The following is a 14,302-nucleotide window of genomic DNA, read 5'->3' on the forward strand; positions in this document are numbered from 1 at the left end:
TGTTCACAAACACCGTAGGTTATCAACGAAGCGATTAACCCTAGCCATTGACTTACAAGAGGTATATATAGACCGTGCGCCTTCGTATAAATATAGGTCACAACAAAACAAATCTAGGCTAGGCCGGGACGGGAAACAGAGAGGTTGGGCCCTGCCGCGACCCCTCATGGCGGCACACTGATGTGAGGGAGGGCCTATTCACCGCTTTAACGGGAGCGAGCGGAGCTCCACTTAAAGGAACTAAGCTAGGCCAGGCACATTTATTCTGTCGCTCTTTTCTCTTTATGTTTCGTTTGTGACAGTTTAAATTGCACATTTGCTTTAGTTTTCAAAATCTATACAAATTCAAAACCGAACAAAAATCAAAATCTATATAAATTCTAACCAAAGAAAATCAAAATCGAACGCTTTTCAAAAACAAACAATTTTCAAAATTGAACAAATTTTTAAAAATCAAATATGAAAAGTTCCAAATTAAAAAAATGTTCAGAATAATTTTTTTCAAATTTCAAAAAAGATCAAACCTGAAAAATTTCAAACTCAAAAAATCTTCAAAATAAAAAATGTTCAAACTGAAAGTTGTTTAAATTCCAAAAAACAATCAAATTTTAAAAATGTTCAAATTAAAAAAAAATCCAAAATTTAAAAAGTTCAGAAAAAACCATTTGCCAAAACCAGAAACGAGAGGAAAGAAACCAGCAAAACCAGAGAAAAACCGAAACAAACAGAGAAAACAGAAGAAGAAAAACGCTGCCCTTGCTCATGGGCCGGCTCAGCTCTATCCCGCTCTGTCTGAGCGGAGCGCCCGCTTGCTCCCACATTGAGCGGAGAATAGGGATCACCCTAACGTGATGCCTTGTCTGTTTGCTGGGTTTAAGGTCAGCTTTATGGGTGAAACAACTTGCAGAATACCATATGCGTAAATGAGATGAACCAGACGCCTTTGCCATGGTGATTATATGCGTAATGTCAACGAGATCCTTAATTGGCATGCATATGTACCTCATTGCCTCTGACTCTCTCTTGTTAATGACCTTGAATTTTGAGAGGAACGTGACGAGATTACCTACGACCGCCGACACCAATGCGACCATTCCCGTCAGCGTGCCGCCGTGGCGGCAGGGCCTGCCACTTGGGGTCGTTAATTATTTGCATGTTCAGCCAAGTCAACTCATCACTACGTTGTCATGGCAGCAAATACTTTGGGTCGGAATTAGAGGCATCTACATCAAGCTGTGGTGTTTTCATGGCGGCTAATCGTAGTATATGCTTCCACACCATGCAATTAACGCGGCGCCTTCCGCAAAATCTTGCCATATAAGTACTTGCGATGGCAAAGTATCCAACATATTGCTTGAGAAGCAGCCTTCCATTTCCATGGAGACGATAAGCGTGTGTTTTGCCCTAGCCTCGGCGCTTGTCCTCTGGTTCATTGCGCCCATAATCGTAGCCACTACCCGACTGAAAAGCAAGCAGCTGCCTCCCGGTCCACGGAGCCTCCCGATCGTCGGCAGCCTCCACCGCATCATGGGCACTTTCCCGCACCGGAGGCTCATGGACCTCTCCCGCCGGCACGGCCCGCTCATGTTCCTCATGCTGGGCGAGGTCCCCGCCGTGGTGGTCTCCAGCGCCGAGGGCGCGGAGGCGGTCATGCGGACCAACGACCTCGCCTTCGCCACCCGCCCGCGCAGCACCACGCTCGACATCGTCTCGCGCGGCCGCAAGGGCGTCATCTTCACCCCCTACGGCGACCACTGGCGCCAGATGCGCAAGATCTGCGTCGTCGAGCTCTTCAGCGCCAGGCAGGTCAGGCGCATGGAGTCCGTCTGGGCCCACGAGGTGGCCCGCCTAGTACGGTCCTTCGCCGGCTCCGGTGGCGGCGTCGTCAACTTTAGCGAGACGATGTACGCGTTCATGAACGATCTCATCGCGCGGGCGGTGTTTGGCGGCACGTGCGAGCAGGCGCAGCAGGCCGAGTACCTCCGAGAGTTCTCCAGGGCCATCGAGCTCGCGGGAGGCTTCCTCCTTGTCGACCTGTTCCCGTCGTCTAGACTGCTCCGGCGGTTCACCACCGGCGTGCGCCAGCTCACCTGGAGCTTCGGCCGCATCCAGCACATCATTGGTGAGATCATCACCGCACGGAGGGCGTTGCGCGCCCACGACCGTGCAGCCGCCGCCGGCGACCAGGACCTGCTGGACGTGTTGCTCAACCTGCAGGAGGAGGGCTCCTTGCCCATCCCTCTTACTGCAGAGATTATAGGCGTTGTCATCTCTGTAAGTTTACCACCCTCAGTTTCTCCCTTTTTTTTGAAGGAAGTAGTTTCTCTTGTTTTTTCACTCAAAAATTAATTCTTTTTTCAGGACATATTTGGCGCGGGTAGCGGGACGTCAGCATCTGCTATGGAGTGGGCTATGGCCGAACTCTTGAAAAACCCTGAAATTATGGCCAAAGCACAGCTTGAGGTTCGACAAGTGCTAGGTCCGAACCGAGATATCATCACTAACAATGACATTGGACAACTTCACTACATGAGATTGGTCATCAAGGAGATCCTTAGGTTGCATACTATCACCCCTCTACATGGTCCTCGAGAGGCCAGAGAGGACTGTGAGATCATGGGTTATGTCATTCCTAAAGGCACCAAAATTATCGTCAATACATTTGCGATCTCACGAGATCCTAAGTATTGGGACAACCCAGAAGTTTTTAACCCGGACAGGTTTGAGAACAGCCAACTCGACTACAAAGGCGCAAACTTTGAGTACACCCCTTTCGGTGCCGGTCGACGGCAATGCCCTGGAATCTTATTTGGTATGTCAACTATGGAGGTTACATTGGCAAATCTTCTCTATCACTTCGACTGGGTACTTCCTGATGGAACAACCCCAAACTCAATGGACATGACTGAGAAGTTTGGGCTCACCATGGGTAAAATGTCCGACCTGCAGCTAAGAGCTATTCCATACGCGTTCTCAAAGGCAACATAAATGTATGTTTATACGCGTTCTCAAAGGCAACATAAATGTATGTTTATATGTTTGCCAAAGCATATAATTAACCAACACAAATGTCACTTTGTTGAAGTAAATCTTGTTAAATTTACATGTTTGCATGCATGTTAGGTGTTGTTTGCACCGTCAGCCTGGTGACATGGAAGATGTGTTATTATGTGGCGTCCAACTGTAATCTACCCATTATCTAGTGGAGCAGGAAGCTTTTAGTGGTGCTAGCCTGATTTGACGTTTCTAGCCCACCTTATTTGTAGTAAGAAACTCTGCTACCAGTAAGTAAGAGTGTACAAAACATTTTGGCGGACTAGCTTAAAATAACCTGCCAAACTCGCCTTATAATATGGTTGGAAAAACTAGTTCATAGAAGAAAAATTCTACTATCGGCAGCGAGAGAGAAACATACTTCAGGCTTTTGCCTCGAGCTGCTGCTTGATGGGCAGAAGCCTGTACTGATAAGGACATGCAATGGAAAAACGGGCACACCAACTTGTGGCAAGTTAGCCTACTAGCATAATGAACTACCACATCTGTCTTGGATGTCAAGTTGCATATTGAAAATGTTGACATTGCTACAAATCAGTCAAATCTTATATGGCGATCTCAAGCATCTTTCTGATCTGAAACATGGATGCATTACTACAATTATTTCCATTCAAAGCAAAACACTTCAGAACCACACCAAACTATGAACATGTTCTAAATAATTCTCTCTGACTTAATGTTAACTTGGGAGCACTAGAGTAAATCAGGCATGATCTGGTCAACGTATGTAAGGGAGGGCCATTTTTCATATTAACACGGAATAGCGGGAAAAAAATCCTTCTAGTTACTAAGAAATCGTCTGTCGCCACAAGCAGTTACAATTGCTTCGTAATTAGTGTTTCAGCCAACTCTCAGCAATATTTATTTTGATCAAAAACAGGTGAGATGATAGACAAACCAAGTCGAACAGATCTTTTTTTCTAAATGAGCCCGTTTGTCTTGCTCTCTCTCGCGCGCGTGCTCGTCCGGCACAAGAGCCGTGCTACGGTGGCCTGCATTCCTGTGACAGAACTTGACGTCGACTTTGGCGCAGTGGATGCAGAAGGAGGAATCAGGTAGAGGCGAGGCGAGGCGTTATGATGCTCCCGTCGAATGATCGAATGAATGAGGAAACGAATCATATGTGTTGCAGGTTAGCTATTGGGCTGGAACGAAGAATTATCTATTCCTGGGCTTGGCCAGGATGGTTACTATGCCTAGTGAAAAGAAATTTTTAGTTTTGGAAGGGGGGCCAGGACCAGTTTGGCCTCCATGAGGCTCCACCAGTGCCAACTCCCAAGAAAAAAAAATTGAAGTCATTTGCGTAAAATGACCATAATGGTAGTTCAGAGAGTCAACGGCGAGGGGGTGGATGAACATAAGTCATCATCGATGAACTACCACCTAAATGAAGACTTTTTGATGTAAGTTTGTCCAAATGAGTAGATTTTTGTAGGGTCATATATTCTACCCATGTCATGAGTCCATGCCAAAATGATGTACTTATGACCGTTTGAGATGAATATTTAGAGGAATTAACGGATGTCAAAGATTGTCTACAAAGTATTATTCGCCAAAGTGGTTCAAGGTTTTGATGGTATCATGGCAGTCAGATTTGTGAGGTTAAATTTTCAAAAATTGTTTGCTATTTTAATTTTTTAAATGAATTACTCAAAAAATAAAATTTGACGAGTGTTTGCTATTTTTCTGCTTTTTCCTGTTTGTTTTATTTTACTAATTTTTTTTTCAAAATCTAACAGTTTTTTAGTTTTTTACGAGATTTTTGAAAATATGAATATTTTAGATTTGAATAGGTTTAAAATTTGAACAGTTTTTAAAATGAATAGTTTAAAAAATGAGCAGTTTAAAAAATGAAATTTTTTATATTTTGAACATTGGAAAATTATATTATTTTCAAAATTTGAAAAGTTTTACAATCTGATTTTTTTTTTAAATTGAACAATTTTTAAATTTGAACAGTTTTGAACGGATTTTAAAAATCTGAATAATTCCAAAAAAATCAATTTGAATTTTTTTTAAAGATGAACATTTTTTGAACCGACCAAAGTTCATATTCGAACATTTTTTATTTAAACAATTTTCAAATTTGAACAATTTTTTAGATCTGAACAATTTTGTAATTAATTTTTTTTGTTTTTATCATTTATTTGAATTTTAGTTTTTTAAAATCCTATAAGAAAAAACAGAAAAGAAAAAAAGAAAAATAAATAAAAAACGGAAAAGAAAAAATGATTCAAAAAAAAAAGAACGGCCAACACCCGAACTGGGCCGGCCTGTACCGCGCGCGGTACGTGCTGAGCTCGCCCAATCAGACTGCTCAACGGAGTCTTGTGCATCTAGAGAGCCCAGCACGATATTTGGCGCCGCCGTCCGTTCCTTTCTTCTCCCCCAATCCAACTCGCCGAAAACAATTCCGAGAAAAAGAAGCACAGGAACACGAAGCTAGAGCTCTCCTCCCCATCCTCGTCTCCGACTCGCCCACGATCCGACATCAGGTACGGCCCCGTCCTCGAATCCCGCCGCCGCCTGATCCCCCATTGCTCTGCGCGATTTCTCGTCCCGGTACTCGTCCAATACAGATCTCCGCCGGGAAGGGTTTCTAGGGTTTCCGCCGCGAGTTGTTTCGTTTCGGTCCGTCGCTCTCTAGATCAGGGACGACCGCACACCAGTGAGGAAACCGAGGTCGGGGCAGTGTGGATAGGGGTGCGGCGATTCGCGGTGGAACTTGTTGGCGCGATCTTGATCCGTTTTCTGTTTGCAGGATGGCCGGATCGATGGAAGTCCCCGCCAAGGGCGGCTTCAGCTTCGACCTGTGCCGCAGGAACGCCATGCTCGAGAAGAGCGGACTCAAGATGCCCGGCTTCCTCAAGACCGGGACTACCATCGTCGGACTCGTGTTTAAGGTCAGGACCTGCTCTTTTTTCATGTTATTACTACGGCAGTACTCCTAGCATGTGTTCTGTGAACGCTGAAACGTGGTTGAGGTCTGCGAATTTGATGTACTGGTTATGCCATGTATTGGCTACCGGTGATGGTGTGCAAATTTACTTGTGGGCATACACTTCGCAATCTACTCTCTGGGAGGAGTACAGTTTTGTTACCTGTTAATATTTGGTTGCGGCACATACCTACATTTAGAAAACATGTGTTTTGTTTCAGTTTGGTTTCATTTTTTTAACCTAATGTTGTAGCACACACCTGCATCTAGCAATCTGTGGACGGCAAGTATGCGTCTGAGTTTTGGAATAATGGAGTATGTCTGTTGATAATAATATAGTACTAGTATTGCTGTTAATGTGCCAATCCCTGTTTTGTCCCTTAGAGTAGTTCTTAACAACTGATAATAGATGAAGGTTGTGCAATAGGGTTTACCAACTGATAATAGATGGAAGCATGTGCTTTAGTGTTTCAAACCGGCATCCTTTTGTTGGTTCTCATTAAGAGTACCTGATAATAAAGTGTTAATGAACTATGTTTCATCTCTAGGATGGCGTTGTTCTTGGGGCAGACACAAGGGCAACTGAGGGTCCTATAGTTGCTGATAAGAACTGTGAGAAAATTCACTTTATGGCACCAAACATATACTGCTGTGGTGCTGGAACTGCAGCTGACACGGAGGCTGTGACAGGTAACTATAGGTTGATTGACTGAAAGAAACCAAATTAATCCTCGTTTGTATATGTTTCTGCATCTATAACACAAACATCATGTGCGCTTTCTACTCCAGATATGGTCAGCTCCCAGCTACAACTTCACCGTTATGCTACTAGTCGCGAGTCAAGAGTTGTGACCGCTCTTACACTACTGAAGACACACCTGTTTAACTACCAAGGTCATGTCAGTGCTGCCCTGGTTCTTGGTGGAGTAGATGTAACTGGACCACATCTACACACAGTGAGTAACTAAGCATGCTTGTTTGAGATCATCTTCTGGAAGATAAATTCCTGTTAATTTATTAACTTCTGCATCCCCAGGTTTATCCGCATGGATCCACAGATACTCTTCCTTTTGCCACGATGGGTTCTGGATCCCTTGCCGCAATGTCTGTGTTTGAATCGAAGTACAAAGAAGGCCTCACTGTAAGTTAAAAATGCAATAGTTCATGAACTTGGCTATCGTGTATTTTCATGCCAGGTGCCTTAAGTAGCATTTGCAGATGGAAGTGCTTGTTTTTATTTTCCCATCAAATTAACAATGCTGTTCTAATGGATTTCATTTTATTCTCTAGAGGGAGGAGGGAATACAACTTGTAGCTGAAGCTATCAGTGCTGGTATCTTCAATGACTTGGGTAGTGGCAGCAATGTGGATGTTTGTGTAATAACCCAGGTATGTTAGTTCTGTTTCCTTAGATGACAAACTCTGCTTAAAGGGTTACCAAACACTTGATGAAATGTTAATTGGCATTTTAACTACCAAGCATCTGTATTCTTCGTTGCACATGGCTGACTTGTACTACTCATATATCAAATGCTCAACCTAATTATCCATGCCAGTTTGTGCTGCCATTCACAGTGTGGGGGCAAATTTTAAGATGCCAACTTGTGTAACATTAAGCAGGTGATACACAGTTGCATGTGATTATCTAAGCGATCACCTTAAGAAATAAGGCCTGATTTTCTTTCTGTGATATTAAGTAGTATAATGCATTAGGTTGTTTTTATTCCCTTTTACTAACCAAGTTTCTTGTTAACAACACCAGGGTGGAACAGAGTACTTGAGAAACCACGAGGAACCAAATCCAAGGACCTATGTTAGCTCGAAGGGTTTCAGCTTCGCCACGGGGCATACTGGTAAGTGTCTTGTGATGTTATGGATTATATATATAGCGATGCTCGAGTGATACCAAGTTAGTAATCCCATCTGTTGTTTGCAGATGTACTGTCCACAAGGGTCAGACAGATAGGGCCTGTAGTTGCTGAGGGTGGGCCTGTAGTTGCTGAGGGTGATGTCATGGAAGAAGGTTTATAATCTTATGTGCTTACATTCGGATAAGCAGTCATATTTTGAATTTATGCATTTCTGTTTTTCTCAGCAGAGATGCTAGAACTAAAAATGGGTGTATTTTGTTGTACTCCCTGAACTTAGTGGAGACCTTCATGTTAAAGATGTCTCTATGTTCACGGATGCTTGATTCAGATGTGATGATTTATTAGTTTATGATGCCAGTGTTTGTGCCATGCCCGGTGCTTTATCAATATGTGCTGTAGATGTCTGTGCTTATCGTTTCACATATGAATGTAGAGTCATATTTCAGCAGTCAAACGATGTCCTGGGAAATTGCTGATCGTTACTATGTTTGCTAAATCTCTGACCTTGTCTAATTGACAGTCGATGCTCAGTAGGGTCGGAATTAGCTAGTCATAGGTTATGACATGGAATGTCAGGAGCTATGTGCTGTTGGAGCATATTAATTTCACATAAAAAATATTTGCCCCTCCCTGCCCTGGTTCACCGACCAACAAAGGTTGCAAGGACGACACAAACCTGGTTCACTGAGTTCCTCTTTAGTCTTGAGCAAGGTTCTGGATGAAGATGTGCCTCCATGGGGCGGAGCTAAGAGCATCTCCATTCAGCCACGTGGATGGAAGAAAGTCCCCCAGCCACGTCCCCAGGACCCCAATTTTCGCTGGATTGAACGTTTTTTCATTTGGCGATCGTAGGCCGAACCCAACACCCCGAGGAGTGTCGGATGAAGTGAAAAAGCGCGTGGGCTGGGTCTCACAAAGATTTCCCCACTCCACTCGCGTTGCCCAAACCAGCTCGTCGCCTCCACCTCGCTGCCGGCACCACCCCCACCCTCTCCCGGTGGTTGCGAAGCCTGAAGAACATGAAGGAAGCGGTGGGTCAAGAGATGATCAGATCTTGGAGTGCGCGCGGTCTTTCATCAGTTATTTGCTCTTGCCTCTTTTGGCAAACTTCCATTGCAGTAACAAATGTCCATGTTGGCGATCAGTGGTGGTACTTCCTGCTCCTTTTGTCTGCTCGTTGATAAGCAGCGGCCAGGAGCTGTTTCGCATTGGAACTAATGAAGCATCTGCTGTAATACAAATGAGTAGCCCTCCAATGGCCTGGCCATAATCTCTGCGAGTAGACGATCGAACAGGAACAGAATAGAACACACGCATTGTGGACGTCTTTTCCGTCACATTTTAGCAAATCAGGTATTGTTGTACATGGACCTTGATTGCGAGTTCTTTGGAACAAAAAGACACCATCACATCAAACTACACATACTTCAAGAATGAGACATCAAGCAGCCCCACTAATAGCTCCATGATGAAAACTCAAAACAGTGAATCCTCTAATTTCAAGCAAACATCAAATTCCCCCTTTGCCTTGGCGGCGCAACACATCCAAATGATGAAACAAATTCCTGTTCTCAAAGAAACACACCAAATTGAGCGAGCAAGAAAAGACAAGATGAATGCATGTTTTGGAGCGGCAATGAACTATTCATCATTTGTTTTACTCTTGCAAAGGTAAAATTTATTAGGGACATGAAACATGATAGGGTACACCATCTCATATAACACAGCCTTAAAATTCTGAAGTTCACTGTCTTTCTTTACGGCTTTACTTCGGATTGTTCAGGAAACAAGGAAAAAATAATGTCCTTCTATCAGAAGTAAGGAAAAAAAAATTGAGTTTCGTTTCTATACATAATACTCCCTCCGTCCTAGTTTGTAAGTCATAATTTTTTAATATCTTGGCCCAAGGTACTAGCTGATTGGTCTAATTTTCTCTCTCTCACTGGTGCATGCAACCCTTTCTCTTCCTTATTGGTGCATGCATTCTCTTTCTCTCCCTCATTGGTGCATGAAATCCCTTTCTCTCCCTCATTAAATAAAATTATGCCTTAGAGGTGGAGGTTATGGGACAAATAGTTTTTGGGAATATGCCTTACACTCTAGGACGGAGGAAGTACCAATAATAATTCATTTCGAACATAGAAACTGGAGGCCGCGATAACAAATATAAAGCCCATTTTCATTGATCGTTCGTGTGGTACAGAGCCCTGATACATTCGTTTCATACAGAACTATCAGGCTTGTTTGCAATGTACACTACACTTAAACAACATCAACAGCAAGTGCCACCAACAGAAGCTAAAATCTGATCACTTGGCGTACTGGGAGTGAGCGGCCGCGATGAGGGCAGCTCCGAGCCCCGACCCGTCTTTCGTGAGCTTGACAGACACAGACTTCGACACCTCCTCCCCCAGCAGCTCGGCTAGAGTGCTCTCCAGGCACTGCCTGAACTTGGCATAATGCTCAAACAGCCCACCATCGATTGCGATGACTGTCCTGCTATTGTTGCCTGGGGTGGCCCTCCCGATCTTCCTCATGATCCCCACAATCCCTGCTGCAGCCAGCCGGGCAGACCGGCGGGTCACAATGTCGCATATCTCGACCACCATCTTCCGTGTCTCCAAGGTCGTGTTTGCAATCTTCAGATGTCCAGACAGTTTTTCAGCCACAATCCTCAGATCAGGTGTTTCATCGTGGTGCATTGCAGATATGTCAGGAGTCCTGAATGTCACAGACAGAGAGAGGATATTCGATCAGGACACATCGCATCGGAGTTGTATGTCAAATTGAAACAGCCCAACGTTATCGATTACACATTTGCTAGCTAGCAATGTACCTCAGATTGAAGTGAGTTGTGAGCTTGGTGCGGCTGACATCGCCAAATATCGAACACTGTGTAGCGATCTTAAGAAGCACCCTCCTCACGATTTCGCCTAGATACAATCCAGAAATTAACTTCTCGAAGATCTGAGAACAAAAGTCATCGTTACTTGTTAGTTTAACACGGTGCAACTAAAGTTTTAATATGAGTGAGAATCATGCATGTCTTCTGGAGAAACTTGCCTGCTCGCTGGGGTTTAGGCTCTCCTCATCTAATGCTTGATCATATTCTGTAACCGGAAGGCAGGACGAAGAGAAGTTACCCCATTCCGTATTTATAACCTGGAATGAAGAAAGTACAGTGAGGAAGATTGCAGAAAGCAGATAAATGTTCTCGTGCACTGCAAACTAAGTAGTAGTTATTTGGAAGTGAAAAGTCTTACCATTTTTCCTGATTTTGGTAACTCTCCTTCTAACTTCGGTATGTCGCTTGCCTTTTCCACATATGCGGCATTTGAGCCGGTACCTAATATCACGCCGATTACAGCATCTTCATTGTTGTAGCTGCCCGCAGCCAATGTCCCGACAGTATCATTGATCTGAACCATGAATAGGTAATGTCAGACCGTGCTACCCGCAAAATATTCATTTTTTTTTTGCTTGAGAACCGTGCAGATACTAATTAGATTTGTTCAGAAGAGAAGAGAACTAACCAATGCAGCGACGCGCATGTCGACACCTTCCTTCTCCATGGCCATCTGCAATTCGGCTACTACATCTTCACCAACCTGCCAAAAATCAGAGACAAACTCAAATGATTTTTCAAGCAAACAGTACCGCGCTGACAAGAAACTACTGGTTGACAGATGGAGTTTTCCTTTACATTTAGCCACATAATATTAGTAATATTTATATCAACAGGGAGTGCTTACCGCGTCATCTACCGCAAACGCCTTGGTCCACTTGATGAGTGTGCCAGATGTGATTGATGTCTGCCTGACGGGGAAAGAGAAGGTGAACCCCAGCTCCCTCTGCTTCCCGCCCAATGCTTTGTTAACCCCTTCATCGGCAACGTACTTGGCTACCGCCGAGGCAATGAAGCCAAAAAGCTCCTGGAGAGACAGATGCAAACAGCGTCGATGAGATGATCAGATCATATGCAAACTACTACCGAACATGGTGATGCGAGTGCAAACACTACTCACCGCGGCGCTGCCTGACATGAGATGAGGAGGAATAGAGACCTCCCTGGAATCGCGCTTGACGACGCGCTTGTCCTTGCCTGCGAGTTGCACGCGCAGGACGCGGAAGTTCGTCCCTCCGAGGTCCAGCGCGTAGAACAAGCCCTCTTCACTCCTAGATTCAGTAGCACAGAATGTAAGTCCACGGATTATGCGAATCCAAACTTGAGGATTAACTTTAAAATAACTTCACTACGAATAAATTACTAGTTCTATTCACATAAGAACATCGAATAAGTAACTAGTTATTCTCAGAAGCCACCACAATTGCAATAGGAGCCTAAGAAGTGTTCAGTAGCTAGCAATGTTCTGATTACTGAGCCTTTAGGAGCCAAAGATGTGTCTAGTAGTTCACAATATTCAAATTACTGAGCCTGGAAGTGTTCATATTACCAAGTTGAAAATTCCAACAAACATGGAAGTTTTCTGTCTGAAAACAAGCATGGAAGTTCATATTCAGGCCGGAAGTTCTAGAAACCAAGTTAGCGATGGAGCACGATTGAGGGCAGAAACACGTGCAGCCGCACAAGTGGCACGGACACATGCAGCTAGACACGGGGGCTGACGAGGACAAACAACGTGTACGGCGATACAAGTGGACAAAACCTGTGCGTCACATGCACCGCACAAGAATTGATTCGTCAAATCCAGCTTCGCCACCAACCAAGTTGTTGTTTTTAAACTAACCTGAATGAAGGGAACTATGAATCCTACACCTCCAGATAAATAAACTCTAGTAGGCAAAAAAAACATCACTCATTGACTTATTTCTGCTACTAATAACAAAATCCCCCAAGAAATTGAAGCAAGATGTTTGTTCAAAAAATTTGAAGCAAGATACGTTCTCCCAAGAAATTAACCGGAAAGAAATACGGGAACGGAATCAGGAGAGCTGGAGGATTTACCCGTTGGGGAGGTTGTCGACGTAGGAGACGATCATCTTGATCTTGCTGCCGCCCTCCTCGCGCAGCCCCGCCCTCATCTCCTCCTCCATCGCCGCGGCCACGCCATCCAGCCGCGCCGCCGGCGTCGCGCAGTCCTCCCGGAGCTGCGCTATCACCTGCTCCGCCGCCGCCTCGACCGCCGCCACCATGATCCCGACGAAAAATCGAAAATGCGCGATTCCGCTCCAAGCCTCCACCCAGGAACACGAAAAGAAAGCCGCTGACGAACTCTGGGATCTTGGGGTGTTGACCTCGGGATCTCTCTCTCTGTTTCGCTCGGAAAGGTTTCCTTTTTTCTTCTTGTTCGTGAAGACGAGGCAATCACAAATCAATCCTGGGAGGAGGGACGAGGAAGCTGGTTGGAATTTATAGCGCTGCCGGATCCGGTGGAGAAAACGACCGATAAAAGGCGGGGGTCGGGTCGGATATGGATGTGGGTTGAGGCTGCGTCGGCTTCAAACAGGGCTCCTGCTCCGGCTCGAGCTTATCCTCCTATTGGTTTCTTTCCAGGAGGCTGCGGAGTATGGACGACGACCACCGGCCGTCGCCAAGAGTGCTGCCGCTGTTTTCAGCCTTCACGAGGAGCGTATGACTTTGACCCGCGCTTGAGTTTTTTTCACTCGACGTGACAGAAATTAGTAATGTACTGTAAATACTTGTCAAAGGACGTATCCAAAATAAAGTAGTGGCAAAACATGTCTTTTCATTTTTGGATAGCGAAAAATCAAATCTACAGAATTATCCAAAATCCAACAAGTTAGAAAGGAAAGAGATTATATTTATAATCCAACAAGAGATAAAAGACGACCGGAGCTTTACCTCCTTACCCAAGAAAACCCCATATCTGTCTGCAGTTATCAGTTATTAACCATATTTGTTCCTAAGCATGCAAGATATGGGAACACCGAAGATATGGGATTTGCTAAGCACGTCTCAAGATACTCCCAGCACCAAATTGCTAAGCATGGGAGTACTAACAAACCAGCAAGATCTGGTAACCCGGATTACTTGCGGCAGCGTATTGCTTGCACTATGCACAACTGATGATGTCTCCGCGTCGACTAATTGGAGCTAGAGGGGTACAAAATAATGTAAGCTACTGTAAAGTCTAAAGAGCTAGTTACCTCCTATATATCCCGGGATATAAGTGTTCTTCCAACCTTTGTTTTAAGTCAAACTTTCTAACTTTAATCAACTATATAAGAAAAAGTAACAACATTTACAGGGTAACGTTATATTGTTGTCATTAGATCTATCTTGAAATGTAGTTTGTAATATACTAATTTAATGTTATACATAATGCTACAATTTTTCTATAAAGTTAGTCACAATTAAAATAGTCTGACCTAAGATAAAACCTAAAAATACACTTGGAGGGAGTAGAGAGGAATACACCTTGATTCAAGTAATTGGTCTGACTCTACGCACTTATGT

General features: G+C 44.3%; 3 protein-coding genes across 3 annotated transcripts; 2 read left to right on the forward strand and 1 right to left on the reverse strand.

Moving 5' to 3' along the window:
* Nucleotides 1–1,377: 1,377 nt before the first annotated feature.
* On the forward strand, nucleotides 1,378–2,988 carry LOC124647285 (desmethyl-deoxy-podophyllotoxin synthase-like). The gene is made up of 2 exons (XM_047187249.1): nucleotides 1,378–2,274; nucleotides 2,362–2,988. Exons 1-2 carry the CDS (start codon nucleotides 1,378–1,380, stop codon nucleotides 2,986–2,988), a joined length of 1,524 nt encoding a protein of 507 aa, XP_047043205.1.
* Nucleotides 2,989–5,423: 2,435 nt separating this feature from the next.
* Nucleotides 5,424–8,220, forward strand: LOC124708080 (proteasome subunit beta type-7-B-like). The gene is made up of 8 exons (XM_047239768.1): nucleotides 5,424–5,549; nucleotides 5,816–5,957; nucleotides 6,541–6,682; nucleotides 6,782–6,948; nucleotides 7,029–7,133; nucleotides 7,283–7,381; nucleotides 7,755–7,845; nucleotides 7,929–8,220. Exons 2-8 carry the CDS (start codon nucleotides 5,817–5,819, stop codon nucleotides 8,021–8,023), a joined length of 840 nt encoding a protein of 279 aa, XP_047095724.1. The 5' UTR covers nucleotides 5,424–5,549; nucleotide 5,816; the 3' UTR covers nucleotides 8,024–8,220.
* A 1,801-nt stretch (nucleotides 8,221–10,021) lies between these two features.
* On the reverse strand, nucleotides 10,022–13,023 carry LOC124648989 (hexokinase-7-like). Its single transcript, XM_047188674.1, has 8 exons — nucleotides 12,830–13,023; nucleotides 11,889–12,039; nucleotides 11,616–11,795; nucleotides 11,397–11,471; nucleotides 11,127–11,282; nucleotides 10,927–11,025; nucleotides 10,700–10,830; nucleotides 10,022–10,584 (listed from the first exon to the last, which is right to left on the reverse strand). Exons 1-8 carry the CDS (start codon nucleotides 13,015–13,017, stop codon nucleotides 10,173–10,175), a joined length of 1,392 nt encoding a protein of 463 aa, XP_047044630.1. The 5' UTR covers nucleotides 13,018–13,023; the 3' UTR covers nucleotides 10,022–10,172.
* Nucleotides 13,024–14,302: the final 1,279 nt, after the last annotated feature.

The sequence above is a fragment of the Lolium rigidum genome, chromosome 4, assembly GCF_022539505.1.
Source record: "Lolium rigidum isolate FL_2022 chromosome 4, APGP_CSIRO_Lrig_0.1, whole genome shotgun sequence".
Lineage (NCBI taxonomy): Eukaryota > Viridiplantae > Streptophyta > Magnoliopsida > Poales > Poaceae > Lolium > Lolium rigidum.

Bases quoted from the DNA above. Each gene is read 5' to 3' on its own strand.
- LOC124647285 (XM_047187249.1), top strand. From the start codon at position 1,378: ATGGAGACGATAAGCGTGTGTTTTGCCCTAGCCTCGGCGCTTGTCCTC. The intron at 2,275-2,361 runs GTAAGTTTACCA...TTCTTTTTTCAG, and splicing joins TTATAGGCGTTGTCATCTCT to GACATATTTGGCGCGGGTAG.
- LOC124708080 (XM_047239768.1), top strand. From the start codon at position 5,817: ATGGCCGGATCGATGGAAGTCCCCGCCAAGGGCGGCTTCAGCTTCGAC. The intron at 5,958-6,540 runs GTCAGGACCTGC...TTTCATCTCTAG, and splicing joins TCGTCGGACTCGTGTTTAAG to GATGGCGTTGTTCTTGGGGC. The intron at 7,846-7,928 runs GTAAGTGTCTTG...TGTTGTTTGCAG, and splicing joins CTTCGCCACGGGGCATACTG to ATGTACTGTCCACAAGGGTC.
- LOC124648989 (XM_047188674.1), bottom strand. From the start codon at position 13,017: ATGGTGGCGGCGGTCGAGGCGGCGGCGGAGCAGGTGATAGCGCAGCTC. The intron at 11,796-11,888 runs GTGAGTAGTGTT...CTGTCTCTCCAG, and splicing joins TCATGTCAGGCAGCGCCGCG to GAGCTTTTTGGCTTCATTGC. The intron at 11,283-11,396 runs GTTAGTTCTCTT...TTCATGGTTCAG, and splicing joins ACATGCGCGTCGCTGCATTG to ATCAATGATACTGTCGGGAC.